The sequence below is a fragment of the Montipora capricornis genome, chromosome 10 (assembly GCF_036669925.1).
Source record: "Montipora capricornis isolate CH-2021 chromosome 10, ASM3666992v2, whole genome shotgun sequence".
NCBI lineage: Eukaryota > Metazoa > Cnidaria > Anthozoa > Scleractinia > Acroporidae > Montipora > Montipora capricornis.
The window spans coordinates 5,020,487-5,029,899 of NC_090892.1; the positions used below are offsets into that span (position 1 = coordinate 5,020,487).

Consider the following 9,413-nt stretch of genomic DNA (forward strand, 5'->3'; position numbering starts at 1 on the left):
ATGTCAATATGTTGGCCTGTAAATCAAAGCTGTGAAACTAACTACAGTACCAATCAGAGATAAAGCGACAGAAATGTTGTTGTTGTCTTTATTATTTCAATGACAAATCTTTTTGTTGCTGATTTTTCCAAATTCCGTTATGGTGGATTTTTCGAAAGACTGTTTATGTTAGCTGCGTAAGCCGAGTCGATAAGAGCCTTGTTCATGAGATCAGTCGTTCATTCTTAAGCCGTTCAACTATCTTTTAAAAAAAAGCTTTTAACCGTTCAGTTGTGAAGGTCACTAGTTTAGAGATTTCTTTGGCCCGTTCAGCTTGTGAGCTCACTCGTTCAAAAAAAGTGGTTTGATTGTTCCTTTCAATTGTGAGAACGATTTCACAACCCGTGAGTCACCTGTGAGCTTGCCTTGATTCAGTTGTTCAAGTGACTTTCCTAATGAACTTTTTGTGTGAGAGGTCACATTTAATGCACCGGCAAGAAGTTGTAAACACATGATTGCCAGACATCTGTGTATGGCTTTTCAACTGCCTTGCAGCTTTTAAATACATGAACCCAAAGCACCGGGGACAATAATTTTGACGACATTTGGAGTGGTCTTTTGCTTAAAAAATAAAATCATTTGAGATATACAGGAATGAAAATACATGTTGCGCTGTTTCAACACGAAGATGCGAAAATTTGATTTGTCAAACCGACTTCGAGAAAAATCTTATTATACTTCATGAAACTGAACAAACTTTCAGTTCCTTGTGAGACAAATTAAACATCAGTAGGGAGGTGATGAAAGGTCAAAGCACCACAAAAGGTCAACATCCTCGAAATGTGATAGCGTTTAAAAAATATGCACTACATCCAGAGAGAGTCTTTCTATCGCAGCATGTGCCAGTTTCATATTTTAACAGGTGGGTTGGATCAAGCCTGAAATGTAGGCTAATGCGGAGAATCTTTATTTCCCCCACATTAGCCTCCATTTGATGCTAGATCCGAAACAACAGTGAGAGTAGGAAACTGGCCTATTACTATTATAAGAGATGTGCTGTTACACATCAATACCCTCAAACACTTACTGGCTGCTCCAGTTCTTTAGGAAGGAAAAGAATAGTTCCATCAAAGGCACTGGCTGGTCCCAACAAATCGTCACTGTGGATCTTCAGGAGCCTATTTCGTTCTTTCCTGCTATCAATTTCTGGGCTACAAGTGAAGCATAAAGAAAGCACAATGTTAAAACATCAGTGATGCCAGCCTCTTTAAAAGTAGCCAAATATTACTTAAATAAGTGATGAAAAAGTTGGTTTACCTGTAAGACACATGGTATTGGTATATTTTTCGTTCAATAAATCTGATTGGAATGTAGTTCGAACTCAGAGATGTCCTAAAATGTAGATGATTTTCATAAAATTAAAAATCTGCGCAAGAAGTAGATAATCAAATTATTATTCTTGCACAAGAAAAACTACATTTTTGCAAGTTTAATGAAAGGTTGAATTCATCAATACGTGATACATAAATATGCTTACGGTTTTCCTGCTGTTCCTTTTTCTCCTGTTTGGCTGGAAAACAATCACAATTAACATTTACATGTAAGTATTTGTAATTGAAGAAAGTTGAATAATATGGAGAAGGATACAATTAAAAAGGATATTGTTCTTGTTGAGAAAGGGTCCACCTGGGGTATTACTATTAAATGCTCATGCGTGTGTCTGCTATAACTAGTTTGTACTTTGAGACTGGTAAAAAGTACAATTGCTCTAAATACCAATAAATTTGTCTTTCTTGACAAAATTGTAAAATTAATTAAAAGATCATGAATAATGTAACAGTTTAATCATCAGTCATAGCATCTTAACTGCTAAACTGAAATGATGCAAACTGTAGCAATGTTGCAAGTGTAAAAATTGAACCACATCATTGAATAATCTGAAGCACAGAGTGTCACTTGCAAGGCCACATTATGTAAGGATTCCATACCCTGGTGCATTGCCAGAAACACGCAGTAAGAAAATTCCTAAAAGATATTTTAGTAACAATAAAAGGCATGATATAATGCGATGGGTTTTAGTTCACTTCATGCAAATAACACGTTTTCAGCAGATGGTGCTATGCAAATGCAACCACAAGCAAGAGAAAAGAGTGAAAGCCACTGCTGCTGCTGTTAATTTTAGGACTGAGCACGAAGCCTCAATTACTCTCTCTTCAGTGACACATTGCTGGGAAGTATGGTAAGAGTAAACATTGCCTGCATCTGCTATTTTCAATTTTGGTCAAGTCTACCTAAAATTTTAGAACTTTTTTTTGCTACTGATTGATTGTTACCACAAAAAAAGTCCTGCCAATTACACATTGGGGCAATGAGGGTGGGTGTACATTTTAGGTACTATAACACTTAACACATACGTTGCTGCAACATCGGCCCCCACTCTCATCCTGGCCATTTCTGCTGTAGGAACCTGTAAAAATAAAAAAACAACAAATTTTGAACACAGAAACCAATCATAATGATTTTAAATTTCATGAGAATATTTTCAGGAACCAAAAACACGTGCTTCTTATACAATTAACCTACCTCCGGACCTCGCTGTTGAGTTTGAGGTGGTGAAGAGCGTTGTTCTTGAACCTGAGAGGATGGTTGTCTGTCAGATTGTACAGTTGGTGCAGCTCGTCCATAAGGAGGGACTCCTCTGCCATATGAGGCCATCTGAGCACCTTTAGAAAAATGATCAATTGCCTTTTCTTCAATATGACCTCACCTCTAAGTATTTCACCAAATTTGCCAATTCAAAACAACTGTGATCAAGAAACTCCTTTACCAAAGCACTGACATGAATATAGAAAGACCATGTTTATTTTCAAAAAATTTCAAAAGGGCTGAAATACCTGCAAATGACAGATCCAATAAGTTGCTTCAAAAATGACATACATTTTTTTTATTTACATCCAAATACTATTCAAATTGACACTCAATGAAGTTGAAGGGAATAGTGTATTTTCATCCACATGGTTTAAAAACATGTACTGCAAAACCCCTCAGATAAGCCACACCCTGAATTTAATTAGCAGCTCAAATTTTGGAAAAGTTTCTTGAAAGAAATCAAAAGAAATCTAAAGTAGAGTCTTGAGAAGTCTTCTTCATCATCCACTGTTTATCAAACGTAAACTCACTATTAACATTGACACGGAAATACTTATGTAATACTTAAGTCTTACCCACCATTTTATCACTTTAACATCATGAACATCCTTTCTACCAACTTTGACATGATTGATATTTTTCTCGAATTTGTTGACAGGAATTTCTTTTTTCAAACAAATAAACATATTCTGTCCTTAGACACAGTTAGGGTAATCATATCAAGACAAAATTTGGCAAGGGTGTTAAATACCCATTAAAGATTGCTCTCATCCCACTTTCTTCCAAAATGTTACCATGGCAATGATATAAGGCACTTCTTTGAGCCTTAAAATCAAGATAGGTGTTTTTTGAAAAAACAGGACAGTGAAATCTTCCCATTCAGCGTTACCAGATAATGTTAGAAATAATCTCTGAAATATATAAAATTCAACAAAATCTGTAGGTCAGTTTTTCAGAAAAATAAGTTTTTTAGAAATGTCTCTAATTTTTTTTTTCACCTACAGAATTTTTTTTAAATTTGAAAGGCAGACGTTTTAAATTAATCTAAGCTAACATGCAAAAAATGAAAAAAATTCACCGTCCGGAAGCAGAGATATAAACGAGTAAAGTTGCAAAATCAGGAAAAATGAGGGGGTTACAAGATCGGCATTTACGCATGCGTCACCCACTCATTCGAGTGCACGCGTGAGTGAAGCTACAGGCCAACACAAACAGATTTAAGTGACCATTAAAGCGTGTGTGTACAATTTTCGTAGTTTTTGTGAATAGGTGACGTCTATTTATATTCCATATTAATAGGAATTTGAAGAAAAGTGAATGAAATTAGCGGTATTTGTCTATTTCTGGTGACCCGTTTTGAATCTTAAGCTGACACAAGCAGCTTTTAGAATTGCGTGTGCGGCTTACATGCACACGCTCAGCTGAAAACCCTTTCGAGCCTCCTTAACACTGACAGTTTTTCCATAGATTTTTGCGTGAACAGAACAATCGAAGCTTTGTAACGAGGCATTCGATCAGACACGAAAATGAAAAACTGGACACTGGAAGCAGCGTAATGATTTAAGAGTTTTCCACAAAGTGATAACCTGCATGAAACATTGCCCAGTGTAACAGGTTCTTTACTATTTTGTTCATCAGTAGTTGACACAAGACTATTTCTTCGACAAATTTGCTATCAAAGTGCGAAACAGTGAAGAAACAGTGGACCACCTACCACGTGAATACTCAAGAATGGTGTGGTATTTTCTTGCTCATGGGTTAAGACGGTTAACGCTTTTAGGGGGGACAACTGTAAGCGCTGTGATATTAAAGCTTACTCTTACATGAACAACAGCTCTTTTAAGAGCCACCAAACTTACAAAAGCAATGACCATTACTCCCTTGTAGGTTTGTGTAACATTTTATTTAACATACTTTTCCAAATGTTCCCACAGATAAGACCCACCCCCGATTTCTAGGGATGATTTTTGGAAAAAAAAGGTGCGGCTTATCTGCAGGTTTTTACAGTAACATACTAACCCCTTCCATAATATGGCATTTGCTGCGGTGGAGGGGTCACAACAGGTTGTTGACCATATTCTTGAGCTGGCCCTCCATACATCGCACTACCTCTGCCATACATTTGACCCCGCCCTGCTAAGAAAAAAAGTAAAAAAAAGTAACTTTAAGTTAACTTGGCAAATCAACCCAAAAAGAGAGTGCAACTGAAATTGTAATGCGGGTATCATGCATTAGAATCATGCATAGTGCACCGAGGTTTTCTGAAGCAAAAGTGTAAGACGCTTCCACAGTGAGTAACTATAGAGAGCTACATGTATATGAAAAGGAAATGCTGTATGTACCAGGCATCTGTTGGTATTGACTTTGTTGCTGTTGGTATGGCTGGTGTGATTGGAAAGGTTGCATGGGTCTTTGCTGGTAAGCTTGCGCTTGATACTGCTGGGCAGGTTGCATGGGTCTTTGCTGGTAAGGTTGAGCTTGATACTGCTGGGGGTAGGGCTGTCTCTGACCATACTGAGCAGGTCCAGGTTGAGCTAGACCCTGAGGTCCAGGTTGAGCTGGACCCTGATGCTGAGAAGGCTGAACATTCTGTAATGAAAAAAAGCACCAATAGCAATAACTAACAACTCTGAGTGAAGACAACACTTTCCTGATTTTCACACATAGTCTTAATAGAAAATTTTGAATACAAATGGAGTTCAAAGTTGACTTCTTGAAGGGACACCAACATGATTAGATAATTGGGCAATCATGATAGAAAACGCAGATATTTTAACTTTGAAGTCCAAAAATACAGTATATACCGTATAAACAACATCGTCGCTCTTTGGAGGTTGGGTGCCCGAAACATCCTGGAGCTTCCACTATTGGCAAACTCGACCCCCAATGAGTCCAAAACAGCCCTGTAACCAATGCACCACCCCTCCATCCAGCATTTTGAACCAGTGTTCAGAAATGATACAAAATTTCTCACCTGTCCATTTTGACCTGCCTGTCCGGGTGGTCTTGCTGGTTGTTCCAATGCCTTCAATAGAAAAACAGGAAAAGAAACCACATGTTACGAGCTAAAAAAGACAGGGAAGAAATATGTTGCTACTAAGGAGACAAGAAAAAAAAAGGAAAACTTTGGTCCCTGGACAATATGCAACTATCTCCAGCCAACAAACTTGGCAAAAGGCACTCTCTGGACACATTGCACTGGGATCTGTGGTATATATAGTGCAGCTCGGAGATAAGCGAACCGAAATATACGCAACAAACGGGCATACGCAAAAAGCATAAACGCATCAAAAAACGTGGATGCGCGTCAACACATAAGTAAAAAGGCTCATTAGTATTTATGAGCTCTCCTATTGTCTTTCTTTTATCGCCTTGTCTTTGTTTAGTCTCAATCGTTTCCGGTGTGGTGAATGTGAAAATAAGCGTTGAGAGTGATAATATTAAAACAAACTTCGTGCCGGTGCATCCGTTTAGTCGTAAATAAAAAGCACTACTCATAAGCAAAGGGCTCATCATTAGCAGTTTTGTACAGCCATTCAGCATTTAAAATTCAGTATTTAACTCCCTCTGTCGTTTTGGATGTGAATACTTAAGTACAACGCAACGCTCACCAATAGACAACTTTGGTGTCCAAGGCCGTTGCGTCTGTTACTCGTTACACTTAAAAACACTACTCTTTAGCAAAAGGCTCATCATTAGTAGTTTTGTACAGAACTTCATAGTTTAAGGCTGAGAATTTGGAGGCTTGAGTCAGAGTTTTGTATGTGGCTCGTGACCCTTTGGAAAAGTAGTTTTCCACGAAACCCCCCTACCCCTCAGAAATTACTGCCCTTTAACCCCCCCCCCCTCTCCCTCGAAATTTCCAATGATCTTCCATGGTGGGGGTATGGATATTTTCTGGAACCACACAATGCATGTATGAGAGGTGATCCCCTTTGCTGGAATTCAACCCTATAAAATACAGTTGTAAGTCTGACTACTATTTCTCCAAAAGGCATGAGATTACTCTTGAACACATCCTTTACAAAGAGCTGTACCATGTGTTCAAAGTTCCTGGCACAGGTGACAGGGTCTTTTTCAATAAGATCTGATTTTTGTTGCCAGGTCATATTGTTAATACATGTATCATCAGGTTAGGCAAGTAGAGCAGATCCATTCAGTATTATCATCACTTTCACAGTGACAATTACGTATAAATACGTCAACTCAACAACCCATGCAACAGGTTATGCAACGGTGTTCAACTTACAACTGTGCAAACTTTGCAAGGAGCTGCGACTGTTAATCAAATTCACACAACCTGATTGGCGGATAATTTGTAAAAAAAACAGTTAGGTGGCCACGGTAAGGCGCGTCGCACTGTAAAGTACATGTTATAAAATCGTCTATTTCTTTTATGAAGACATTGTCAGGATTTGGATATAACCAAATTGAAAAATATCTATTGTAAACAAAGGCTGCAAAATAGGTCGATCTCTATCCATTGTCCATTGTCACGTGATGTTCTTTAGAAGAGAACCACTTGTTTGAAATAAGCAACTTTGTTCGGGACCATCATCGCTTGCCAAAATTTTTTGTCGTTTCTCCGTAGGTTCGAAATACTCATTGATTTTCTTTGGTTTTTCATTGGCCTTCCGCGGATTACAATTATGAACTCGCCGGAAGTATTTTAAATGACCTGTCCTTTTACAGTCGTCCATTTTCGGAGATTTCCCACATCGTAGGCATTCAATTCTTAATCCATCTTTCGACAGCCTTGTGTCATTTGTCTGTAACAGCAATTCTCTCAACCTTAAGCGGCTTTGGAAAATTTTCTTATTTGTCACTCCCAGATTCAGTGGATTTATTTACAATCTTTTCCTGTGGCAGTTACTGTCCTGATGAGGTACATGACCGTGGGGCTTCCGTTTCTGGCACACTTGGCAATCTCTGTTTAAACACGATATTTACAGGTCTTACAGAGCCTTTCTAAAACATGACTTGGCGTAGAATCACCTTGACAGACAATGAAGTGCATGAAGCCCTCTGGAAAATTTCCAATTCTTTCTTTACTTCTAAGCACAAAGGGAGCTTTTCTGAGATCCCTCCTTCAATGAAATCGATGTAAAACACTTCCAGGGCAAAATCTGGAAATCCTGTGCGTCTATTTGATTCATCTATGCCACACATTCTACGATTATTCTTCTCCACCTGGGTTATTGAACAATCTAACAGTAATTCTAGTTCACAGTTCTCGGTGTGAAGAACAACATTTTGAGTCGAAATATACTTGAATTTCCACAACAACGGTGCGAGTTCTGCACGACGAGCCATCTGCTCCCCAACCTCATCCCCAGGGCCTTCTCCTCTGCGATTTTCAAAATGGCGGCTCGTTTACGCCACCATTTTGAAAATCGCAGAGGAGAAGGCCCTGGCGACGAGGTTGATCTGCTCCCGCCATTTTGCTTGTACACAAACGGATACGCATGCTCAGAGACTTTGGCTTGGTTGCAACCGCTGTGCACAGTCTGCCGCTTGTGTTTCCTCCCGAAGAGCGAGAAGATTTGACTACGAGGGTCATACGAGATTACTCAAACATCATTGACCGCAATTCGAGGGCAAGATATGGGCATCAGAAAACACCAGATATTAAATAACGTTTTCTGGTGTTTTCCAAACTAAGGGAATTAGTTAATCATAGACTGAAAGACAATTATCCCATTCCCATTTCATTACTTTTTTCCCAATTCCCAGTAAGCAAATCCCAGTCCCAGTGACCCAGTCCCATTGTCCCAGGGCAAAAACAGGCCAATCCCAGTTCCCATTTTACCCCTTCAGGACCCTCTATTTAGGTACGAGTGACAACCCAGGAATTTGAGAAGTCACTTATTAAAATCACATTCAATCAGGCAAATAACCACACAAAAACCGAGAAAGTCACCACAACCATAAAGAACAGCTTTTTTATTGAGAACTTTGGTGGGTAAAGAACAGCTTTTTTATTTAGAACTTTGGTGGGTAAATATCTTTTTCAGTTTGTTATCGAGATTCCCATACAAATCCTTATAATTTTTTACCTTCCGAGTCTGGGCCACCTGTGTCGGCAATAGGATTGAGTGGACAGTATTCATCCAGAAATAGGACAGGAATAAGTGAGAGGGGGCATCGATGTTATCGGCGTCGTCCGGAAACTAACGCCACGGGTCGGAATTCGGTTGTTTGAGAAACAAGGTACGTTGACGTTGGTTTAACCCTCAGGTCAAATTGTTGTTGTTCGAGGGTTGGTGCTACTCTGGTACATGACTTACTGTGAGGTAAACCGACCTTAGCTATATATATAAACCTTAAATTAAACAATAAGTTTTAAATTTTTTTGCCTCCATATAGGATTTGCGTGCTGTTCAGGTTTCCCAAATATAAAAAAAATTGAGACCATTTCTGGTCTCTAAAAAGCGGCATTACTAAATTTTTCGACCAGTTCAGACCAGTTGCGGCTCCAATTAACATAATTTACGACAGCAATCGGTATCAACTTTTCACGACATTGGTACGTATACAATTGCAAGATACGTGAGACTTATAATCCAGCTTCTTACCTGAAGAAGAGCTGCTCCTCTTCCTCCACGACCTGCCATTCTGTTGCTAAGAGGAGCTAAAACTTTAAAATAACTTAAAACGCTAAAATTTGTTAAAAACTCAAGGTCCGTTAGAACATGTTTCGTCTTAGCAATATACTCGTCAAAAGCGGTGGACGATACACCTCATGCATGAATGGCGCCAACAGACCATAATACAAAGACTATTTG

At 38.9% G+C, this 9,413-nt stretch overlaps 1 protein-coding gene across 2 annotated transcripts in view; it reads right to left on the bottom strand.

The window, feature by feature from the left end:
• Window positions 1-9,381, bottom strand: part of LOC138022166 (piwi-like protein 1) — a 29,680-nt gene extending 20,299 nt beyond the window's left edge. Inside the window, exons 1-9 of one of the 2 annotated variants that reach the window (XM_068869200.1) lie at window positions 9,204-9,381; window positions 5,603-5,653; window positions 4,971-5,217; window positions 4,648-4,761; window positions 2,563-2,702; window positions 2,394-2,446; window positions 1,517-1,549; window positions 1,297-1,371; window positions 1,067-1,190 (exon numbers count right to left, since the gene is read on the bottom strand). In XM_068869200.1, coding sequence (XP_068725301.1) covers window positions 1,067-1,190; window positions 1,297-1,371; window positions 1,517-1,549; window positions 2,394-2,446; window positions 2,563-2,702; window positions 4,648-4,761; window positions 4,971-5,217; window positions 5,603-5,653; window positions 9,204-9,242 — 876 coding nt within the window. In that variant the 5' untranslated portion in view covers window positions 9,243-9,381. Of the gene's footprint in view, window positions 1-1,066; window positions 1,191-1,296; window positions 1,372-1,516; window positions 1,550-2,393; window positions 2,447-2,562; window positions 2,703-4,647; window positions 4,765-4,970; window positions 5,218-5,602; window positions 5,654-9,203 lie in introns of both variants that reach the window. The other variant, XM_068869198.1, reaches the window with a different exon arrangement.
• Between the last annotated feature and the right edge of the window lie 32 nt (window positions 9,382-9,413).